Below are 24410 nucleotides of genomic sequence, written 5' to 3'. Positions count from 1 at the left end.
TGAAGTACTCAGCACGACTGCCTCCCCAAGGGCCGCCTCGACGAGCCCAGCCCCTCCTCCTTCTCCAAGAACCCCCACCAAAACCAGAGGCACGCCCAGAGTACCTTGGACTGTACGAATGTCCGTAAAATTGGCACCAGTGCCTCATCCTCCAGGTGGTCTGCACACTGGATGGACACATTCAGAATGTGGATGGGCTCTTCTCTGAGGCTCTGAGAGGGAGAAGCAAGGGGTAGGGCTGGAAAGCCTGGGGGCCACGGCCCACCTGCTCCCCAGGTTGCTCCCTGGGCTTAGACGCTTACCTTGCAGTCATCCTCGGAGTACAGGGAGGTGCGGGCCTCGCTGAAGAGGGGGGTGTCTTTGGGCACGTTGGCGAAGCAAGAGATGACTTCATCAAAATTTCTGGGGGTGCGGGTAGAGAGGGAGGGCTGAGGGGCTGCTGACCCATGGGGATGAGGTCAAGCTTCCAAGCCAGGCAGCAGGGAACGCCAGACCCTCCCAATTTCCCAGCTAACACCCTTTGATCTTATCCAACTCTACAGAGCTCAGGAGGTTCCCTGTCTACTTTGTCCAGAGCACCTGTGATGGGGTCCTTCCCAAAAGGGAAGAATGAACCTAAGTGATCTGTGATCAGGAATACAGGGAAGGATTCCAGCGCTTTCAGGCATCAGCTGGGCTTGAGATCAACTCTTGGCTCCCATTTTTACTGGCTGGGAGATCCTAGAAACCTCACCTCACCCCGAGTCAAAGAAAGGTAATAAGAGTAATCCCTATGCCTCATGCAGCTGTTGTGAAAATTCCACAAGATACTCCAAGCACAAAGCAGAACACACAGTGAAAGGCTGAAAAAAGACCATAACAGTAACTATTGAGAGCTAACATTTAGTCACTATATTATCTGCATACTAATTATACTTTAAATATGTTATTTCACATATATTATCTCATTTAATTCTCATGGCCACCTATGAAGTGAGTCCTTTATTGTTCCCATTTTACAGATAAGAAAACGAAGGTACGGAGAGGTAAAAATATTTTGCTCAGTCTCTTAGTTAGAAAGCACAGAGCCAGAATTCAAACCAGGCAAGCTGCCACGCAGGCTCACACTCTTGGCTACGATGCTCTTATTATTCTGTTGTTATTGATGTGCTGTGCCAGGCAAGCTGACATGTAGGCTCATACTCTTGGCTACAATGCTATTATTATTCTCTTGTTATTGACATGCTGTGCCACGTGTCTGGGTCTCTCCCACCCCATCTGTCCAGTGAATTGGTGGGGGATTCAAGGGAAGTCTGCCCAGCCCCCATGCTCAGGGTGTTGGAGACCGGGCCATGCTGGGTACCTGGTGAAGTCCTCGAATCTCCTGAAGGCTACCATGGCTCCCATGCGCTGGCACAGTGGGGAGAAGCCGCTGTCCATGAAGAGCTCTGTGCTGTGCCTCAGCAGGTCAGGGTTGGTGATGCTGATGGGCACGGTCATCCTGTAGGGTGATGGCAAGTGGGGGATGAGGCAGCTGTTTGCAGACCCAACTCTACAAGCTGCTCCTGCTCCTGAAGCTTCAGTGAGCTGGACCAGATTTAGAGCTCTTCCAAATGGGGGCTTAAAATGGGCAGGGGATGAGACAATGGCTGGGGCCGGGGCCTGAGGAGGGTCTCATCTGATCCCTCAGGACCTGGTGAAGAGTAAGAGCTCAATGAGTATAGGAATCAATGATTCATGCATGAGAGTCCAGTCTCAACACAGTCCCGAGGGGAGCCCCAAGTGCTGAACTTGACCACAGAGAAGAAACACTCCCAGCATCAATTTCTCCTGGAGAAATCCACCAGCCCCAGGCAGCTGGTGAGGCAGTCAGGCTTGGTCCTGATGGACACTCCAGTCCTCTGCTCCCTGTAATCCCTCCATCAAACTTGCCCTTGGGACAAAGTCAGCAGCCTTCTGGAGTTTAGACGACGATGCTCCCAGAACTGGCTGCTCACCAGCAGCAAATCTCAATGGGCCACCTGAGGTTGTTAGAATTGGGCCTTGGAATCAGGTACGGGAGGGGTAATCAAATGGTGTGCGGGAAGTCAGCACAGCAGGCCCCACACTGCTCTTCTGAGAAAGGAGACCTGCTTGCTTGCAAGGACAGCCCTTGGCTGGCCTCTGGGAACTTGGACTTGGGGAAGGTTCCTATCATTCCCTGAAGGTGACAAGGGAGGCTCACTGTGCCTCAACTGTTTGCACAAACAGTGTGGTTTATGCTGAACACCTGCTTTCTTCTGCAAGCCTGAGATTTCGATGCAGGGCAGACGGTGATGTGACCAGCCACCAATTCCTGGTGCGGGGCTGGAAGACAACCCTTCACTTGTGTTGTCACAGCTCCTTGCTGGGGGAATGAAGTGCACCCTGCGTGAATCCACTGGGAGAGGACCCTGGCAGCGCACCTGCTTTCCTCTGGACTTCACCCTGATGCCTTCTGCCTTGGCTAACTGCTTTGTATCCTTGCCCCCTAATAAGTTGGAGCTATAAGCATGACTATGTCCTGAGACCTGTGAGTTCTCCTAGGCGATGATCGAACCTGGGGGTGCTTTTGGGGACCCTGACACAGGTGTGTGCATTCCTGTTGGGTGCTCTGAAATCACGATCATGGCCCCTCTGCTCCCTGACAGCTCAATCCAGGGGTCACAAACTTGCAGTGGCAGTGTGGCTGAATGCCACTCACAGAATGACTTTGGTCCATGCAGCATTTTAATAACATACATGAATTAACATGTGTTCATGTATTCATTTAACATGAATTACCTGTCCCCATTGAAAAATGGAAGGACTTCAGGTTAAAAAAAAAATTGATTTCCTGCTTCTGCTGGAAAAAAACATGGAGAAGTCTGGTTGTGATGGTCAGTTTCCTGCAGGGCAACAGTGGGCAGAGCTAGGACAGCAGCCCCATCGCAGGGGGATGTAGCCAGTTCCCACCCAGCGCAGAGGTCCAGGTCCGGGCTGCAGCTGGCACAAAGCCCTGCCAACCTCTCATCTGACCTTCCCTTGGGTCTCGGTGACCTAAAGCACCACGTGCCTGGCTCTACACACACAAGTGTTGAGGGCCAAGCCAGGCCATCTTGGGGATAGACTTTATTCCTCATGGCCCTTTACAGAGGCATTAAAGGGCTGGTTGGTGGGGGCAGCCGCAGGCAAGGTCTCTTCACAGGCCCAGAGTACATTTCTGGCATTGACAGCAATCATGAGAATCTTAGATGGCCAGGAATCCCCCAGGGTCCTCAATGTCTCTCTGGGTCAAAAAAGGACCCTGTGCCCATACTGAAAATCACAACCAATAACCTGGATATACGTGTAGCTCACAAGGCATGACCCACAGCCCTCAGCAGAGCCGCCCTTCCCTTCCTAACAGGGCTGACTTGCTGAGACAATAAGATCAAAAGAGAAGGCCAGGCACAGGGGCTCGCGCCTATAATATCAGCACTTTGGGAGGCCGAGGCAGGAGGATCACTTGAGCCCAGGAGTTCAAGACCAACCTGGGCCACATAGTGAGACCCCCATCTCTGCAAAAAAATATTTTTAAAGAATTAGCCAGGTGTGGTGGCACAAGCCTGTGGTCCCAGCTACACAGGGAGCTGAGGTGGGAGGAGCACATGAGCCCAGGAGTTCAAGGCTGTAGTGAGCTATGATCACGCCACTACACTCTAGCCTGGGTGACAGAACTAGACTCTGTCTCTAAACAACCAAACAAAAAAATCAAAAGAGAAAAGAATTCCTTCTCAGGAGTAGACAGCTACAAAATATCTTACACCACCACTGCTCTCCAAATCCCCAGAATGACCCCAGGCTGCAAGCAGTCAGTCCCCTTTCTCTCAATGGGGTAAAATGTCACAATCCTATTTTTGGAAATAAGAAGGGTAAAAACAAATAACTAGGAAAGGCAGTGCCTCCTGGGGAAGCCCCCTTTTCTTCATCCAAAACATAGCAGCATCTTTCTTCTTAAAACCAACAGGAAAAGAAAGTTATTTTAAAAATCCCAAGAGGCCAGAAAAATCCCCGCTTCACCAAAGCATGAACCCTATTGCCTGTACAGATCTGATCAACCGAACTCCCAAATCACAATGACATCAATGCAGCCGTAGGTAAGGCCTTGGGCACCCCCATAAGAACTAAAACCAGAGGGGCGAGGGAGCGTGAGAGAGAACACTTCGAATCCCAAGGAGACATAATTACTTTAAGAGAAGGTATCGCACTCTACCTGACCTAAATGGTATTAATACTTTGGGTCCTGAAACAAGATGGACTGAAAAAAAGACTGTGAGTGAGGAACTCAGACACATCAGATATTTTTAGGTGAGTCAGGCATGGTGGCGCCTGTAATCCCATCACTTTGGGAGGCTGAGGTGGACAGATCATTTGAGGTTAGGAGTTCCAGACCAACCTGGTCAACGCAGTGAAACCCCATCTCTACTAAAAATACAAAAAAAAAAGTAGTGGGGTTTGGTGGTGCATGTCTGTGGTCCCAGCTACTCGGGAGGCTGAGGCAGGAGAATCGCTTGAACCCAGGAGGCGGAGGCTGCAGTGAGCTGAGATGGCGCCGTTGCACTCCAGCCTGGGTGACAGAGTGAGACTCCGTCTCAAAAAAATCAAAAAAAGATATTCTCAGGTGAGAACACTGAGGGTATCTACTGAACTACAGCTCTTGGACAGCAGACTACAGTGGACACAGACAGGACAGTGTGTGTGCCCTTACACCTGGCTCAGAGGGCCCCTGAATGCTGTGGAAAGGACTTGGAGGTGAGAGTGTGGCCTGGGCTCAAATTCCCACTCCACATGCACAAGCAGCTCAGCCTAGGTCAGGTGAGGGCCCAGGGCTCCCATCTGTAAAACGAGGATGAGAACACATTTTTGGCCGATAGAGGATAAGAGCTGAATAAAATAAGAGTGTGGGCTGGGCACGGTGGCTCACGCCTGTAATCTCAGCACTTTGGGAGGCCAAGGCGGGTGGATCATGTGAGGTCAGGCGTTCAAGATCAGCCTGGCTGACATGATGAAACCCCATCTCTACTAAAAATATAAAAATTAGCCAAGCATGGTGGTGTGCGCCTGTAGTCCCAGCTACTCAGGAGGCTGAGGCAGGAGAATCGCTTGAAACTGGGAGCTGAGATTGTGCCACTGCACTCCAGCTTGGGCAACAGAGTGAGACTCCATCTCAAAATAAATAAATAAATAAAAGAGTCTGGGAGCACTGAGCAGAGTGCCCAGGCCAATGGCATGCCACTAGATGGTAATAACAGCATTAGTCATGATCATCCCCGGGATCACTTACAGTCAACAACTTACTTTGTGCCAGGCACTGTCTAAAATGCTACATGTGCCTTATCTCATGACTCTTCCCAATGGCTTGGGTGGCATTGTCTACTAGAACTTTCTACCATGACAGAATGTTCTAGAACTCCACTGTCAAATAATATGGCAGCCATGAGCCACACGGTATGACTGAGAAGCTGAATTTTTTTTTTTTTTTTTTTTTTTTGAGACAGAGTTTCGCTCTGTCACCCAGGCTGGAGTGCAGTGGCACAATCTCGGCTCACTGCAACCTCTGCCTCCCAGGTTTAAGCGATTCTCATCCCTCAGCCTCCCGAGTAACCTGGGATTACAGGGGTGTGCCACCACGCCTGGCAAATTTTTATATTTTTAGTAGAGATGGGGTTTCACCAAGTTGGCCGGGCTGGTGTCAAACTCCAGGCCTCAAGTTCCTGATCTGCCTGCCCCCTTCAGCCCTCTGAAGTGCTAGGATTACAGGTGTGGGCCACCATGGCTGGCTCATTTGCATTCTTTGTTTTTTCTTTTTTTTTTTTTTGAGATGGACTCTTGCTCTGTCACCCAGGCTGGCGTGTAGTGGCGCAATCTCAGCTCACTGCAACCTCTGCCTCCCAGGTTCAAGCAGTTCTCCCTCAGCCTCCCGGGTAGCTGGCATTACCAGTGCACACCACCATGCCAGGCTAATTTTCGTATTTTTTTTAGTAGAGATAGGGTTTCACCATGTTGGCCAGGCTGGTCTCGAACCCCTGACCTTGTGATCCACCCACCTCAGCCTCCCAAAGTGCTGAGATTACAGGTGTGAGCCACTACTGTGTCTGGCCTCTTTTTTTTTTTTTTTTTTTTTTGAGACGGAGTCTCACTTCTTCGCCCAGGCTGGAGTGCAGTGGGGCAATCTCGGCTCACTGACTCACTCTGCCTCCCGGGTTCAAGTGATCCTCCTGCCTCAGTCTCCCCAGTAGATGGGATTACAGGCATGTGCCACCACGCCCGACTAATTTTTGTATTTTTAGTAGAGATGGGGTTTCACCATGTTGGCCAGGCTGGTCTGGAACTCCTGACCTCAAGTGATCTGCCCGCCTCGGCCTCCCAAAGTGCTGGGGTTACAGGCATGAGCCACCGCGCCCGGCCCATGTGCATTCATTTTAATGTAAATAGGCACACACGGCTACTGTACTGAACAGTGCAGGTGTAGGAGGTGGGCTCTGCATTATCACCACGTTAGAGGGGAGAAAATGGCGCTGCAGGGAGCTCCCACAGGGGAAGTGCTTATCGCTGATGTCTCCCTAGCAGCATGCCCAAACACACTTGCCAGGTCCTTCCAGAGACAGGATGACAGAGGTCAGGAAGAACAGAAACACAGGCCATCCCTGGGTGTGTCCCACTCCATACCGGTTTGGGTGGGAGGACGGCAGCATGAACTGGAATTCTATCACGCAGGTGCCGTCCGGGAGCTGCCGGTGCTGCAGGCTGTTTAACTCATAGGCGATGTAGCCCCTCCGCACGTAAACCTGACAAGGCAGAAGCACATGGACATTCTCTGAGGGGGCACTGCAGAGTGTCCTCAAAAGCTGAGGGCACTCACGGGGAACGGGTACCAGAAATGATCTCTAAAAGATCTATCTGTAAGCAGGCCGGGTGCAGTGGCTCAGGCCTGCAATTCCAGCATTTTGGAAGGCCAGGGCAGGTAGGTCACTCGAACCCAGGAGTTCGAGACCAGTCTGGGCAACATGGCAAATCCCCATATCTACCAAAAATACAAAAACTAGCCAGGTGTGCTGGCAGGCGCCTGTAGTCCCAGCCACTCGGGAGGCTGAGGTGGGAGGACTGCTTGAGCACAGGATGTTGAGGCTGCAATGAGCTATGATAGCACCACTGCACTTCAGCCTGGGCAACAGAGAAAAATCCTTCCTCAATTAAAAAAAAAAAAAAGATTTCTAAGCAGCAGTTAAGAGCAAATTTGCTCATATTTCAGAATGCTACTAGTTACACAAAATCCACTCTAAACTCTAGAGCAGGGGTTGATAAACTTCTGTAAGAGATAGGTAGTAAATATTTTAGGCTTTCTGGGATATATCATCTTGGCTGCAACTACTCAATTCTGCTGTTAGCACGGAAATAGCTGTGGACAACATGTAAATGAATGGGTGTGGCTGCATTCTTCTTCTTTTTTTTTTTTTTCTTTTTTTTTTTTTTTGAGACGGAGTTTTGTTCTTGTTGCCCAGGCTGGAGTGCAATGGCATGATCTCAGCTCACCACAACCTCCTCCTCCCAGGTTCAAGGGATTCTCCTGCCTCAGCCTTCTGAGTAGCTGGGATTACAGGCATGCGCCACCACGCCCAGCTGATTTTGTAGTTTTAGTAGAGACGGGGTTTCTCCATGTTGGTCAGGCTGGTCTCAAACTCCGGACCTCAGGTGATCCACCCGCCTTGGCCTCCCAAAGTGCTGGGATTACAGGTATGAGCCACCGTACCTGGCCGTGTTCTGATAAAACTTTACAGAAACAGGTGGTGGGCCAAATATGGTCCATGGTCTATAGTTTATCAAACCCTGCTTTAGAGCAGTGCTGTCCAACAGAAATATAACACAAGCTGTGTACGTAACTTTATTTTATTTATTAATTTTGAGACAGGGTCTCACTCCATCACCCAGGCTGGAGTACAGTGATGAGATCATAACCCACTGTAGCCTTGAACTCCTGAGCTCAAAGGATCCTCCCACTTCAGCCTCCCAAGTAGCTGGGACTACAGGCACCACCACACCTGGCTAATTTTTTTTGTTTTTTATATTTAGTAAAGACAGGATCTTGCTATGTTGCCCAGGCTGGTCTGCAACTCCTGAGCTCAGTGATTCTCCCACCTCAGCCTCCTAAAGAGCTGGGATTACAGGCATGAGCCACCTCACCTGGCCTATAATTTTAAATTTTCTAGTAACCACTTAGAAAAAAGATAAAAAATAATTTTAATAATATATTTTATTTCACCCCAATATGCAAATATTATCATTTCAACATGTAATCAATATAAGAAATTATTGAGATGGTTTACATTCTTTTCTCCATACAGTACTACATCTTTGGAATGGAGTGTGTATTTTCCACTTAGAGCACAGCTCGATTCAGAGACTGGATGCAGTTCAAATGCTCACTAACCACACGTGGCTGGTGGCTGCCATAGTGGACAATGCAGTTCTGGAGTTTAAACACTGGAAGCTTTTCAACTGAACAGGAAATGTGGGAACTGGGCAGCAGGAGCTAATACAGCAATTAGCAGACATAATTGCTTTCCATTAAAAGACTTGCCCTTGGCCAGCACTGGGGAACTTGAATTTGGGGAAGGTTCCCACCATTCCCTGTCAAGAATGGGGTCAGGCATGGTGGCACACGCCTGTAATCCCAGCACTCTGGGGAGCCAGGGCAGGTGGATCGCGTGAGCCCAGGAATTCCAGGCCAGCCTGGATGACATGGCAAAACCCCATCTCTACTAAAAATACAAAAATTAGCTGGGCGTGGTGGAAAAACAAAACAAATAAACAAAAAAACCCAAAAGCATCCTAGAAAAATCTCTAATTGACACAAATAGCATTCAGCACTTTAAAAAGTAACTATAAGTCAAGCATGGTGGCATGCACCTGTAGTCCAAGCTACTGGGGAGGGTGAGGCAGGAGGATCGCTTGAGCGTAGAAGTTCAAGTCCAGCCTGGGCAACACGGCAAGACCTGTCTCTAACAAAACAAAAATTGTGTTTAAAGTAACTACAGAAGAGGTGTATTAGGTCTCACTGTTAGAAACAAAGAGTGAGGCCTGAGAAAGATTCTTCCAGAGGTGAAACCCATAGAGGGATAAAAGCTGCAGGCCCAGGAGACCCTGTGGCTGTAATATGCTAACAAGCCCAAGATGGTCTCCAGAAGACCCAGTAAACCTTCTCACTGTGTGACTCACAGGCTCCCAAGGATGCAGAAGAGAAAGTGGGGGCAACAGGGGCCTGAGACTCTGAGCTCAGAAGATAAAGAATATTGGAAAAACTACTGCCAGCAAAGCAGACCCGGGTAAGAGGGCCATATGGGTTAAAAACACAAGACGTCATCTCATATTTTCTTAAAAAGATTCTAAAAGGGCAGCAGATTTATTGGGAGGCTGAGGCAGGCAGATCACTTGAGGTCAGGAGTTCCAGACTAGCCTGGCCAACATGGTGAAACCCTGTCTCTACTAACAATACAAAAATTAGCCAGGTGTGGTGGTGGGCGCCTGTAGGCCCAGCTACTGGGGAGGCTGAGGAAGGAGAATCATTTGAACCCAGGAGGCAGAGGCTGCAGTGAGCCGAGATAGTGCCACTGCACTCCACCCTAGGCACAAGCGAGTCTCAAAATAATAATAATAATAATAACAATAATAATAACAATAATAATAATAAAAGAGCAGATTTAAAACTCTGATTTCCTGGAACCAACACAACACCTCTTGGTTCCTGAATTCAAGAAGACGTGAATTCTTGCTCCTGGGAGCAAGACCACCTGGGATCACCTGGCTGTAATCTGGGTTTTGCTACTGGCCACGCCCTTCTACCTCATCACTTGGGGGACAGGGGGTCACCTTAAGTTATCACCTGGGCTCCTCTAGCTCTGGCAGTTCCAAGCAGAAAAGTCTTTCAAAGGTATTTAATGCACGTGAGTCAGAAAGTTTAGATGAGGTGCCTCAGACTTGGCTCTCAGGGATTAGTATTTAATGTGCCCTGCCTGGAAGAGGCTGGAATGACACGAGACAGCAGTGGTGACTAGCATGGAATCTGGAATGAGGCAGACCCAATAATGCAAAACCTGGTTCTGCCACTTTCTAGCTGTGTGACGTTGCATAAGTCACTTGACCTCTCTGAGCCTCAGTTCCTTCCTCTGTAAGATGGGACTATTAACATAGCTACCTTGAAGAGAAAAGGATAGGATCACATTCACCAAGGCATGTGGCCTAGGGTCAGGTGCATGGTAGCGGCAGTGAACACTAGAACTGGCATGGTCAGTGCTGTTCTCTGGGCCTCTCCTGCTTACCTCCAAAGACGCCATGCACACGACTTTGTTTGCGTGATAGAAGAAAGTAGGCAGGACGTCGAAGATGGTTGTTTCCGAAAGTATTAATTTCTAAGGGAAATGAAAAGGGGAAACAAGGAAAAGTAAATGTGAACATGTTTCACGTTTTTCTTTGTTTTTGTTTATTTGAGATAAACTGGAGTGCAGTGGTGTGATCATAGCTCACCGCAGCCTCAAACTCCCAGGCTGAAGCGATCTTCCCACTTCAACCTCTTGAGTAGCTGGGACTACAGCGTGCGCCAACATCGTGGCTCTTTTTTTGTGTGTGTATTTTTTGTAGAGACAGGGTCTCACATGTTGCCCAGGCTGGCCTCAAATTCCTGGGCTTAAGTGATCCTCCAGTCTTGGCCTCCCGAGTGCTGGGATTACAGGCATAAGCCACCGTGCCCAGCCAGTGAGTAAGTTTTTTAATCACCAGTCTGATGAGTGGGGGCGGTGGAAGCAGGCAGAAGTCATGCTTTGACCACTAAAAGCGATCAGTGCCCTGCAGCGCACTGGGCTCCTCTCCTATTTAATCATAGGAGAGCTGGTGAAGAACTCCGGGATGACGGCACCTGGGACAGGTCTCCCATCAGGCACTGAGGGGGTACCTGAGAACATGTAAATGAGCCAGAGTCCAGGAATAGGGAAGATGAGGCCACGACTCAGCCATGGGAGGGCTCACAGCTTCCAGATATGCTCCATATGGCTGAGGTTTGTAAACTGCACCAGGTGAGCCCCCACTGCTGTCACACTGTCCTTCCTGGAGGACTGGGCTCCATGCCCACCTCTCCTAGAGTCTCCCCAGGTGACCCCTCGGGCAGCCCTGGCCACATTGGGCTGAACTGTCTGCATCTGTGGCTGTGCCCTGCACCCCACTGAGCACCTGGAGGGCAGGAGGAGCCGTTTCCCCAGAGGCCCCCACCTGGGCCAGTGTGTGCTCTGCAGATGGTGAAAGGAAGGAGACGGGCTCACCTTGAGGTTCTCGGGGCAGAACTGGTGGCCGTACATGTCAATGGCAGACAGGAAAATGGACTCCACCTGGTTATGCCGCAGCTCATAGGACGGGAGGTGGGAGGCAATCAGGATCTGCAAGGGGAGGGACAGGGGTGCTGGCGTGAGCCAACCTCCCAGGGGAGAAGGCAGAGGCTCGGACACGGGCCAGCAGCACGGTGGGACTGTGCATGGTGAGGGCTGAGCACGGTAGGGGACACATAGGAGGGTGGGGGGAAACGCACATCGTGGGGACCGCACCCCGAGACCCTACCTGCCGGGCTCTGAGGGCCACTTTGCAGTGCTCGCTTTTGCTCAGCTGAGTGAGCTCGTTGAGGATGGAGATCAGCTCGTCCGACAGGGAAGGGTCTGGGCCACACAGCTCATCCTTAGGGGACAGAAAAAGAAGCCAAATGGCTTTTCTCCAGCCCAGAGAAACATGCAGTACTCATCTTGGCTGGGGGAGCGCCCGCCGCAAAAGCCAGGCGGCTGCTCCACTCTCCAAACAGGCCCGGCACAGCCTGTCATGCAAACCCTCACCACTTTCTACTGTGCACCCACCCCAGTCATTCGTTCATTCATTCACTCACTCACTCACTCACTCACTCACTCACTCACTCACTCACTCACTCGGCCACCCATTCATCCACCCCAAAACATGCCCTAAATGCCTGGTAAGAACACACAAACACAACTAAGTCCCTGCCTACATTACTATTAATAGCCAGTGATTAGGCCAGGCATGGTGGCTCACACCTGTAATCCCAGCACTTTGGGTGGCTGAGGCAGGAGGATCGCTTGAGCTCAGGAGTTTGAGACCAGCCTGGGCAACAGTGCAAAACCTTGTCTCTACAAAAAAAAAATAGAAAAATTAGCCGGGCATGGTGGCACATGCCTGTAGTCCCAGCTACTCAGAAGGCTGAGGTGGGAGGATGATTTGATCATCCCTTGGGAGGTGGAGGTTGCAGTGAGCTGAGATCGCACCACTGCACTCCAGCCTGGGCAACAGAGCCAGACTCTGTCTCCCAAAAAAAAAAAAAAAGGTCAGTGATTATCAGGCACATACTATGTGCCAGGTGGCTAGTAAACAGCTAGATCCTTTATATACAACTCCCCAAATTCTCCCACCCCCATGAAGAGTTACTTATTTTGATTCCCATTTTACAGATAGGAACACTGAGGCTCAAAGAGGCAATATGCCTCACCCCAAAGCCAGCAAACATGTGCAAGACAGAGCCAGATTCGAACACAGCACTATTCTGCCCCCAAAGCCTCCCGCTCCTTCCCCTACACATTGCTGCCTGACTTAAGGGGCTCACGGTTTCAGAGGAGAGGGACGTGGGGTTGAATCTTGCAGGAGAGGGAGGGACAATGTGTCTGTGTTGCATCCCTCCTCTCTGCTTCTGAAAGAAGGGCCTTTCTGCTGGATACCAGGGCTGGGTGCAGCCGGTGTTTGCATCTCCTCTTGTGCCCTAAGTGCATATGGGGCTTGAGAACAGCTCAGCGCAGGTGCTCCCTAACCACCCACTGAAGATGGAGCAATGAATGCTAAATATCAGAGCTCCTGAGCAATATGCCCCCATTCCCCACCCCGGGCATCCACTAAGACTGGTCTTCAAGAGGTCACCAGATGGTAGAGCTGTGGGGCATTTTTTTTCTACATGTGTTTCTGCATTTTCCTATTATAATGAACCGAGACTGATTTTATCATCAGAAAAAACTTTAACATATTGATATTTCATACACAAAGACAAAGGAGCATCAATGCTGAAGAAATGTGGTAGGAAAGTGTTCTAAATCTCCTCTCCCTTCTCTGATTTGCTTTCTATTATTAAACGGTGATGGCATAACTCCCCACCAATCCCCTAGGCCTGTGGCTCCCAGGCCAGACAGCACAGGTGCTGGCCAGCAGCTAGACTGGTGCTTTTCTAAGAGGTGAAAAACTCAAGAGTTTGTGTGAACATTTTTTAAATTCCCCCCCACACATCTAAGTGTGAATGTTAAAAAATCTAACCATTGCCTTCTACATACAAATAATAAAAATAATAACAAAAACATTTTTCTAGGCAGGGCATGGTGGCTCAGGCCTGTAATCCCTGCACTTTGGGAGGCCAAGGCGGACAAATCACCTGAGGCCAAGAGTTCAAGACCAGCCTGGCCAACATGGCAAAACCCTGTTTCCTACTAAAACTACAAAAAAATTAGTCAGGTGTGGTGGTGCGTGCCTGTAGTCCCAGCTACTCAGGAGGCTGAGGGAGGAGAATCACTTGAACCCAGGAGGCAGAGGTTGCAGTGAGCCGAGATTGCGCCACTGCACTCCAACCTGGGTGACAGAGCAAGACTCCGTCTCGAAAACAAACAAACAACAGCAAGAACAACAAAAAAAAAACCATTTTTCTTTCTTGTTAACTTAGTGAAGCAGTCTCATCTTGTATATTTTAGTTCTCAGAATCATGTTTTATTTGCTTTGTTTTGTCACTAACGAAGTCCCATGACCAGCGAACTGGTGTCAGAAACTAGGTCCCTTTAAAAGCCTCAAAAAAAATTCATTTCAAAATAATCATTCAATTCACAAGTCTTTGTTCAAAACCTCTCAGGTACCAAATACCATCAGGTGCAGAGAACTCACTATTTTCTAACAAATGGGACCAAGAAAGTCAGAAGAATAATGAATCTCACATTTATCCCCAGACTGTAATTGGTTCAACATTTTTAGCCTCTATCACCAAGGAGGTCCAGGAAAATGTCCCAATTCCCAAGAACTGGGGGCTGCTCCACCCATCTTCCCTTGGCTGTCCTCTGGTGTACGTGATATTTCATGACCTCATGCCCAGAAGAGAGTCAATATGTGCACAGAAGAACGAACAGCAAAATAACCCACAGACCCACTTGCCTTTGAATGGCAAGCTGACTGTAATAGATTACAGGCATATTTTGCTTGACAAACACTCAAACTCCAGGAAACTCCATCCAAAGAATGTATTTTGAAAAACATTATATTATTTTAGTAATAGAACTCCCCCCAAAGAGTGGATATCTCCTTGGGCATAAATTCCCAGTCCTGGCTGCACGTTGCAATCACTTGGGGAGTCCTCTCTCCCAATTAATTTTTACAAACTTCAAAACTACAGAAGAATTGAAGATCAGTATGTTAAAAACCCATAGTAATCACCTAGATTCACTAATTGTTAAAACTTTTGCCACATTATCATATTTGATTTTTCTCTAATAAGAACGTACGTGCGCATACACATACACACTCTCTTTTTCTGAAAGTCAGTTGCAGACACCACAATCCTTCATACTATTTTAGCACATATCTCCCTCCCACCTACTACAGAACCATTAAAACACCAAAGAAACTGAACATTAAACCAATAATATTATCTAATATACAGTGCACATTTAGGTTTCCCACAGGGAAACTTTCAAAAAGCACTAATGCCTGGGCCCTACCCCTAGAAACTCTGATTAAATTGACCAAGGGTGGGGCATGGGCAATTGTATTTTTTAAAAGTCTCCCCACCCCCTAGGTGATTCTAATATACAGCCAGGATTAAAAGCTGCTGTGTGAGATTTTTAAATGATTCTTTACCAAAAATCCCAATATTTATTAATGCAACTTGGACAGGAGACAGGGTATTAACTATTCTCTGAGATCGTGGCCAAACTCTGCCTACTGACTGTTTTTTTTTTTTTTGAGACGGAGTCTCGCTCTGTCGCCCAGGCTGGAGTGCAGTGGCGCGATCTCGGCTCACTGTAAGCTCCGCCTCCCGGGTTCACGCCATTCTCCTGCCTCAGCCTCCCGCGTAGCTGGGACTACAGGCGCCCGCCACCACGCCCGGCTAATTTTTTGTATTTTTTAGTAGAGACGGGGTTTCACTGTGTTAGCCAGGATGGTCTCGATCTCCTGACCTCGTGATCCGCCCGCCTCGGCCTCCCAAAGTGCTGGGATTACAGGCGTGAGCCACCGTGCCCGGCCAGACTGTTTTTGTAAATAAAGTTTTATTGGAACATAGCCACCCTTATTAATGTACCTATTGTCTAGTTTTCAGGCTACAGTGGCAGAGCTCACGGAGCTGAGTAGTGGCAACAGGGGGTGGACGTCCTCAAGCCTAAAATCTTTACTATCTGGGGCCCTTTACAAAAAAAAGTTGCCAGGCCGGGCGTGGTGGCTCATGCCTATAATCCCAGCACTTTGGGAGGCCGAGGCTGTGGATCACCTGAGGTCAGGAATTCAAGACCAGCCTGGCTAACATGGTGAAACCACGTCTCTACTAAAAACACAAAAATTAGCTGGGCGTGGTGGCGCACGCCTGTAATCCCAGCTAAATGAGGCTGAGACAGGAGAATTGCTTGAACCCTGGAGGTGGAGGTTGCAGTGAACAGAGATCGTGCCACTGCACTCCAGCCTGGGGGATAGAGTGAGACTCTGTCTCAAAAAAAAAAAAGATAGATAGAAGATAGATAGAACCCAGGAGGCGGAGGTTGCAGTGAGCCAAGATTGTGCCATTGCACTCCAGCCTGGGCGACAGAGAAAGACTCCGTCTCAAAAAAAAAAAAAAAAAAAAATTGCCAAACCCCTTTCTACTATAAGCCAAGTCCAAGTTGCGCTTACTCTGCTGATCCTACATTTTCCAAGTCAGTTGCGAGGGACATATCAAAGAAAAATATTTTTAGTTATAAAAGACTGCTATTATCGGCCAGGCGCAGTGGCTTATGCCTGTAATCCCAGCACTTTGGGAGGCCAAGGCGGGAGGATTGCTTGAGCCCGGGAGTTCAAGACAAGACTGGGCAACATAGTGAGACCTCATCTCTACAAAACAAACAAACAAACAAACAAACAAACAAACTAGCTGGGCGTGGTGGTGTGAGTCTGTAATCCCAGCTACTTGGGAGGCTGAGGTGGGAGGATGGCTTAAGCCCAGGGGATAGAGGCTACAGTGAGCCATGATGGCGCCACTGCACTCCAGCCTGGGCAACAGAGCGAGACCCTGTCTCAAAAGAAAAAACAGACAAAAAACAAAAGACTGCTATCATCGAGTGGAAAGAGAAACAAGAACAGAGACTCCATACTTCTTCTTCTCCACACACAGGACTCAAAATCCAATATCCTGCGGCTAATAGTTCATGAGTCTGGAGTCAGACTATTGGTTCAAATCCTGGCTCTACATTTAGGAGCTGGGTGCCCTTGGGCAAGTGGCTTAACCTCTCTGTGCTCTGCCAAAGAGCTGTGACAGCAGTACCCACTTTCTAGGACTGCTGCATGAATTAAATGAGCAACTATTTATTTGGAAAGCACTTCAAGAGTACCTGGCACAAACTAGGTGCTTTGCATTAGTCATGATCTCCCCAGTGCCAACAAACCCCACTCATTGCCTGTTTTTGTACACAAAGTTGGGATTTTTTTTGTTGTTTTTTGAGACAGGATCTCATTCTGTCACCCAGGCTGGAGTGTAGTGGTGTGATCACAGCTTACTGCAGCCTCAACATCCCAGGCTCAAGCAATCCTCCTGCCTCAGCCCCCTGAGTAGCTGGGACTACAGGTGCACACCACCACACCTGGCTAATTTTTGTACTTTTTGTAGAGATGGGGTCTCCCTATGTTGCCCAGGCTCGTCTCAAACTCCTGGCCTCGAGTGATTCTCCTGCCTCAGCCTCCCAAAGTGCTGGGATTACAGATGTGAGCCACAGTGCCCAGTTTTAATTTTTTTTTCTAAGAAATGGAGTCTTGCAATGTTGCCTAGGCTGGACTTGAACTCCTAGGCTCAAGTGATCCTCCCACCTCGGGCTCCCAACAAAGTTTTATGGGAACACAGCCATGCCCATTCCCTTACATTGTAAAAGGCAGTGTTGAGTGGTCACGACAGAGACCACACCAACCTGCAAAGTCTAAAAAATTTACTTGCTGGCTTACTTTTTCTTTTATTTATTTTTTGAGACAGAATCTCACCCTGTTGCCCAGGCTGGAGTGCAGTGGCACAATCTCGGCTCACTGCAACCTCTGCCTTCAGGGTTCAAGCGATTCTTCTGCTTCAGCCTCCCAAGTAGCTGGGATTACAGGTATGTGCCACCATGGCCAGCTAATTTTTGTATTTTTAGTGGAGACGAGGTTTCACTATGTTAGCCAGGCTGGTCTCAAACTCCTGACCTCAAGTGATCTGCCCGCCTCAGCCTCCCAAAGTGATGGGATTACAGGCATGAGCCACTGCACCCAGCCACTTTCTGGCCCTTTTAAGAAAACGTTTGTGGACTCCTGACCCACCCCCAGTCTAGGTAACAGGCACTCTTCCTGCTTACGATCAACATGATCACCAGCTGGTTCTTCTTGGCCACCTGTGCGTGGGAGAAGATGCAGTCCAGCACCTGGGACATGTCTGGCTTGAACTGCTCCCTGAGGTTTATCACACACTTGTCGTAGTGGGCTAGGGGGAGACAAAACACCACACAGAGGTAAAGCTCAGGCTCCTCACGCCCTCCACCATCCCACTGGTGTTGGCATCAGCATCTCTTGCCTTGCTGAAAATGGTGCTCAACACGCAAGTATCTTCTCAGGAGATCCAACACCACTGTTTTCATATAGCCGCGGATCCCGCTGCGGTATCTGGGGAGAAGGGAAGGCTGCTCTTAATGCTCACACCCTTCCTTGAGTACCTGAATATTTAGTATTTTCTTTTTATGATTTTTAAAAAGAGAAAGGATTGGCTGGGCGTGGTGGCTCACGCCTGTAATCCCAGCACTTTGGGAGGCTGAGGCAGGCAGATCACGAGGTCAAGAGATCGAGACCAGCCTGGCCAAAATGGTGAAACCCCGTCTCTACTAAAAATACAAAAACTAACTGGGCATGGTGGCATGTGCCAGTAGTCCCAGCTACTCGGGAGGCTGAGGCATGAGAATAGCTTGAATCCGGGAAGATGAGGTTGCAGTGAGCCAAGATCGCACCACTGCACTCTAGCCTGGGCAACAGAGCAAGACTCCATCTCAAAAAAAAAAAAAAAAAAGAGAGAGAGAGAAAGGATTTTAGAAAGGACACTGAGGTGGGAGGATCACTGGAGCCCAAGAGTTCAAGCCTGGGCAATATAGCCAAGACCCCATATCTACAAAACAAAACAAAAAAATTAAGGCCAGGCATGGTGGCTCACACCCATAATCCCAGCACTTTGGGAGGCTGAGGCAGGAGGATCATTTGAGCCCAGAAGTTCAAGAGCAGCCTGGGCAACAAGCTGAGACCTTGTCTTTACAAAAAATCAAAAAAATTAGCCGGGAGTGGTAGCGCATGACTGTGGTCACCGCTACATAGGAGGCTGAGGCGATAGGATCACTTGAGCCCAGGAGGTCAAGGCTGTTGTGAGCTATGATTGCACTGCTGCACTCCAGCCTGGGTGACAGCTTGTCTCAAAATAAATAAATAAAATTAATTAATTAGTTAATTTAAAAATACATTTTTTTTTGTTTTTTTGAAACGGAGTCTCGCTCAGTTGCCCAGCCTGGAGTGCGGTGGCACGATTCTCGGCTCACTGCAAGCTCCACCTCCCAGGTTCACGCCATTCTCCTGCCTCAGCCTCCCGAGTAGCTGGGACTACAGGCATGTGCCACCCATGCCCGGCTAATTTTTTTGTATTTTTAATAGAGATGGGGTTTCACCATGTTAGCCAGGATGGTCTTGATCTCCTGACCTCGTGATCCGGCTGTCTTGGCCTCCCAAAGTGCTGGGATTACAGGCATGAGCCACCGCGCCCAGCCAAAATTTTTTTTAAAGTATCTAGAGGCACCCTCTAATCCTGAGGTCTTCAAAGGATATGGAGTTGATTCATCTGCAGGCCAAAAAGAACACTGCCCTGCCCAAAGTCCCACATCAAACTGGAGGCAAAACTGGAGTAGGTAGATCCCAAGCCTCATACTTGGGAGGGCGCCTTTCTGGCCACAGAGTTAAGAAAGAAAAAAAAAACTTAATAGATTTCGGATACTGAACAGGGGTAGCCAATTTTAGCAAGCTTTAACTGTTAAAAACAAAATTTTTCAATTACTTACCCAAGGTATAGAGACCATTTTAAAAAGACAAACTGGAAAAACATTTACCAAAAGATCCCCATGTAAATTTTGCTTCTCCCTTTTTTTTTTCTTTTTTTTTGAGACGAGGTTTTGTTCTGCCACCCAGGCTGGAGTGCAGTGGTGCAATCACAGCTCACTGTAATCTCTGCCTCCCAGGCTCAAGCAATCCTCTCACCTCAGCCTCTGGAGTAGCTGGGACCACAGGTGGCCACCACCAAGCCTGGCTAATTTTTGTATATTTTGTAGACAGGGTTTCACCATATTGCCCAGGCTGGTCTCGAACCTCTGAGCTCAAGCAATCCACCCGCCTTGGCCTCCCAAAGTGCTGGGATTATAGGCGTGAGCCATCGCACCTAGCCGCTTCTTTTAAAACAAAGTTTTAACCTGGATGTTCTTCCAAAAATCTGAACACAGGAGTGAAGTTTCTCATGAGATGCGCCACTGAGTTGTGGGGAAGTAGACGCTTCACTGCAGCATCACCAAATCACAACACAACAGACCAAGATGCTAAAAGACTCTGATCCAAATGTGATTTTAAAACATACTTCCACAACACAGGACAGAGCTTTAATATTTATGTTCAGCACAGAAAACTTGCTAGAAAATTCAGTTAATTTATTAATGGTTCATTTTTCCTAGATGTTTCTCTGAAGCTTAAAGGATGGGCTTAAGGTTAGCAGTCGATGTGTTTTAGGAGGACTCCCTTCCTAGCCCTTGGCTGTGAAACTTGCAGTTTGTGGGGAATCCACACTAAAATCTCTCTCCCTAACAGCTGAGGAGCTCCTTGAAAAGGAGGCCAGTTTTCTACAATCTCACATTCTCTGTGAATTTCTGGCACATGGGAAACATGCCTGGAATTTACTGGTTCAAATCTAAGAATGCTTTGATTCCTTTTTTCTTTTTCATAAAAGACAAGGTCTTGCTCTGTCCCCCAGGCTGGAGTGCAATGGCGCGATCACAGCTCACTATAACCTCGAACTCCTGGGCTCAAGCAGTCCTCTCACCTCAGCCTCCTGAGTAGCTGGGCCTATGGGTACACACCACCATCCCTGACTCATTTTTTTTTTCTTTTTTTTGTAGAGACAGGGTCTCGCTACATCACCCAGGCTGGTCTCCAACTCCTGGCCTCAAGTGATCCTTTTGCCTTGGCCTCCCAAAATTTTGGGATTACAGGCATGAGCCACAGCGCCTGGCCCTGATTGTCTTCATAAGGAAAGCCTTCTTGCTAGGTGGATTTTTCATGAAAAGTGGCAGAAAATCCTTTTGTCAGCCGGGCACAGTGGCTCACACCTGTAATCCCAGCACTTTGGGAGGCCGAGGCAGGGGGATCACGAGGTCAGGAGATTGAGACCATCCTGGCTAACATGATGAAACTCCATCTCTGCTAAAAATACAAAAAAAAATTAGCCGGCTGTGGTGGTGGGCGCCTGTAGTTCCAGCTACTTGGGAGGCTGAGGCAGCAGAAGAATGGTGTGAACCCAGGAGGCAGAGCTTGCAGTGAGCCAAGATCGAACCATTACACTCCAGCCTGGCCGACAGAGCGAAACTCCATCTCAAAAAAACAAAGAAAATCCTTTTGTCATCAGAATAGTCCTGCAGCGGAAAACCCCTGTACAATAAATAACTACTTGAGATGAAATACAATTATTCATCCACTTTCCTTTGCAATTGTCCCAAAAGCCACAATAACAATTTGTGCAGTGTTTTATCATACATAAAGCTATTTCATCCCATTGTCTCAATCTAATGTATCTATCAAGTATTTACTATTTGTCAGCACTTCACAAAACTTAATACATTTATAGGCCAGACATGGTGGCTCAGGCCTGTAATCCCAGCACTTTGGGAGGTCGAGGAGAATGGATCACTTGAGGTCAGGAGTTCGAGACCAGCCTGGCCAACATGGTGAAACACCGTCTCTACTAAAAGTACAAGAATTAGCCAGGCATGGTGGCACATGCCCGTAATCCCAGCTATTCGGGAGGCTGAGGCAGGAGAATCGCTTGAACCTGGGAGGCGGAGGTTGCAGCAAGCTGAGATTTATAAACAGAGATTTACAGAAGTAAAGTACCTCACCCAGGGTTCTGCTGTTAGTAATGGCACTGCAGGACTACAACACACTTTCTCTCAGTTCAAGCCTGCCCTGAAGACAGCCCCAGAGCACCACCCTGGTGCAATGCATGCGACGATTCAGGTGACAACCACATCCTATGGGGAGACCCAGGATTCACCTCTGGACCAACTGCACGATGCTCTGGGTGTTGATGAAGAAGACCTCTCGATCAGCCTTCCGCTGCAGGGTGGCTGCGTGGCAGTCCAGGATGGTGGCTATCTGGATGGGAAAACAAGACAGGTCTGACTGCTGATGATTCAGATGACACACAGCAGTCCCCTAAAGAAAGGGTCCCCAAACCAGTACCCAAACCAGCACTGGTCCCTGGCCTGTTAGGAACTGGCTGAACAGCGGGAGGTAAGCAGTGGGTGAGGGAGCGAAGCGTCATCTGTATTTACAGCCCCTCCCCATTGCTCACATTACCGTCTGAGCTCCACCTCCTGTCAGATCAGCGGGAGCATTACATTCTCACAGGAGCGCAAACCCTGCTGTGAACTGCGCATGCGAGGGATCTAGGTTGCATGCTCGTTACCATAATCTAAGGCCTGATGATCTGTCGCTGTCTCCCATCACCCCCAGATGGGACCTTCTAGGTGCAGGAAAACAAGCCTGGGGCTCTCACAGATTCTACATGATGGTGAGTTGTATAATTATTTCATTATATATTACAAAGTAATCATAATAGAAATAAAGTGCACCATAAATGTAATGTTCTTGAATCATCCTGAAACCATCCCCCTCCCCGGTCCGTGGAAAAACTATCTTCCACAGAACCGGTCCCTGGTGCTAAAAGGGTTGGGAACTGCTGACCTAAAGGACCCACCACAGCCTCCCAGGGAGGTCCCATCCGAGACTCATTTGAAGATTGAAAATTCCAGGCCCAAAGCCTTCCAGCTACCCTGAAACACCCCTGTTCATCCCCTCAACGGTGAGGAATTCAAGCGCTCAAAATGCCAGCGATCACATGGAGGAGTGCACACATTCGCCTTATACCATTCCACGCATATGAATGGGATGGGGAACAAGGAGATGGGAATGTCCCACTCTAGCAAAAACCAGGGTGCTGGTGGGGAAGGGTCCTGTCTTTATCATTACACATAATGTTATCGGTGTATTGCCTTTGGCATCAAAAATATTTTTAAAGAAAAAAAAAACCTGGATCAATGACAAATTCCTGAAAGTTCCAAGTGTGTACTTTTTCAGTTAGGATCCTCTAGAGTTTGGCTTTGTTATTTTTTAGTTCAGATATAACTTACACACCATCATATTCCACCATCTCCCTTTAAAGTGTACATTCAGTGATTGATAGTGTATTCATAAAGTTGTGCAACTATCACCACCATCTAATTTTAAAGCATTTTCGTCACTCTAAAAAGAAACCTTGTAGTCATTAGCGCTCACTCTCCATTTTCCCTGCACTGCAGCCCCTGGCGGCCACTAATCTACTTCCTTCTTCATGAACGTGCCTATTCTGGACATTTCATAAAATTGGAATCGCACAGGGCTGGGCACCATGGCTCATGCCTGTAATCCCAGCACTCTGGGAGGCCGAGGCAGGCAGATCACCTGAGGTCAGGAGTTCAAGACCAGCCTGGCCAACATGGTGAAAACCCATCTCCACTAAAAAAAATACAAAAAATTAGCTGGGAATGGTGGTGTGCACCTGTAATCCCAACTATTCGGGAGGTCTCAAAAAAAAAAAAAAAAAAAAAAGAGGAATCACATCATACGTGGTCTTTTGTGCCTGGCTTATTTCCCTCAGCACAATAGGTTCATCCACGTGGGAGCATGAATCAGTATTCTTTCTTTCTTTGGCTGAACAATATTCCAACCCTTAGAACTCCTAACCTCTGAGAATGGCCTGAACTACACTGTCCTCTGGTTTCCCAAATCACCAATTTGTGGGTGGGTAGATGATGATGGTGGGGAACCCTCCCACCAGACGGCAGGAAGGCAAACAGGCAGAGGGGCTCTTCCCAGTGCAAATGCCTTTCAAATGGCCCACAAAACCAACAACCACAACAAAATGAACAACGCGAGGCCGATGTGTAAATAACAGAGATATTTCTTACTTCCCTGGAATGGCTTCCATTCTTTTTTTTTTTTTAACATGTTCACAAATGCAACTATGATTATGATGAGACATCTCAGTACATTCTTTTTTTTTTTTTTTGGAGCACAGTGGTGCGATCTCGGCTCACTGCAACCTCCGCCTCCTGGGTTCAAGCAATTCTCCTGCCTCAGCCACCTGAGTAGCTGGGATTGCAGGTGTGCACCACCACGCCCAGCTAATTTTTTTTTTTTTTTTTTTTAGTATAGATGGGGTTTCACCATGTTGACCAGGCTGGTCTCGAACTCCTGACCTCAAGTGATCCACCTGCCCTGGCCTCCCAACGTGCTGGGATTATAGGAGTGAGCCAATGCACCCGACCTCATTATAATTCTTAAAAAATATTATATATATACATATATATGTTTATATGTATATATACACATACATGTATATATGTGTGTGTGTATATATACATATATATATGTGTGTGTGTATATATATACACACACACATACACACACACACACACACACACACACACGGAGCTCCCAGATGATCACCTACAAAATCCAGGGGCGGAAAATCAAAGCTGCAAACCAGTGAAAAAACAAAAATAAAAAAACTTGCAGTTTCCTCTAATGATGTCAGCCAGTTTATTTTTTGGGAAATGCTCACTCCATTTGCATCAACTGCTCACTCCTATTCAGAATCTTGAGTTTTAGGCAATGAGGCCTAAGGAATATTGATGTTCATTCAAACAACTGTTGCTTTGAGTAAATGAATAGGATTCTGCAGACAAGGCTCAAAAGGAAACCCTCGGCCCCTGATATGTTAGGCTATAAGTGGG

General features: G+C 48.1%; 1 protein-coding gene across 15 annotated transcripts in view; it reads right to left on the bottom strand.

Moving 5' to 3' along the window:
- Positions 1–24410, bottom strand: part of ACACB (acetyl-CoA carboxylase beta) — a 155854-nt gene that overhangs the window by 34047 nt on the left and 97397 nt on the right. For 13 of the 15 annotated variants that reach the window (XR_008670599.2, XM_055358980.2, XM_055358981.2 and 10 more), the window contains 10 exons: positions 21629–21729; positions 17861–17949; positions 17646–17770; positions 11620–11733; positions 11328–11441; positions 10335–10424; positions 6688–6806; positions 1343–1480; positions 303–402; positions 105–212 (listed from right to left, as the gene is read on the bottom strand). Coding sequence is in view for 12 of the 15 variants with exons in the window: in XM_055358980.2 (XP_055214955.1) it covers positions 105–212; positions 303–402; positions 1343–1480; positions 6688–6806; positions 10335–10424; positions 11328–11441; positions 11620–11733; positions 17646–17770; positions 17861–17949; positions 21629–21729 (1098 nt within the window). In the remaining 3 variants the exon portion in view is untranslated. Of the gene's footprint in view, positions 1–104; positions 213–302; positions 403–1342; positions 1481–6687; positions 6807–10334; positions 10425–11327; positions 11442–11619; positions 11734–17645; positions 17771–17860; positions 17950–21628; positions 21730–24410 lie in introns of those variants that run through there. The other 2 variants (XR_008670600.2, XR_008670601.2) reach the window with 2 other exon arrangements.

The sequence above is a fragment of the Gorilla gorilla genome, chromosome 10 (genome assembly GCF_029281585.2).
Source record: "Gorilla gorilla gorilla isolate KB3781 chromosome 10, NHGRI_mGorGor1-v2.1_pri, whole genome shotgun sequence".
Taxonomy (NCBI): Eukaryota; Metazoa; Chordata; class Mammalia; order Primates; family Hominidae; genus Gorilla; species Gorilla gorilla.
Note: the sequence above shows the minus strand (reverse complement) of the source record. Positions and strands in the feature narration are given on the sequence as shown.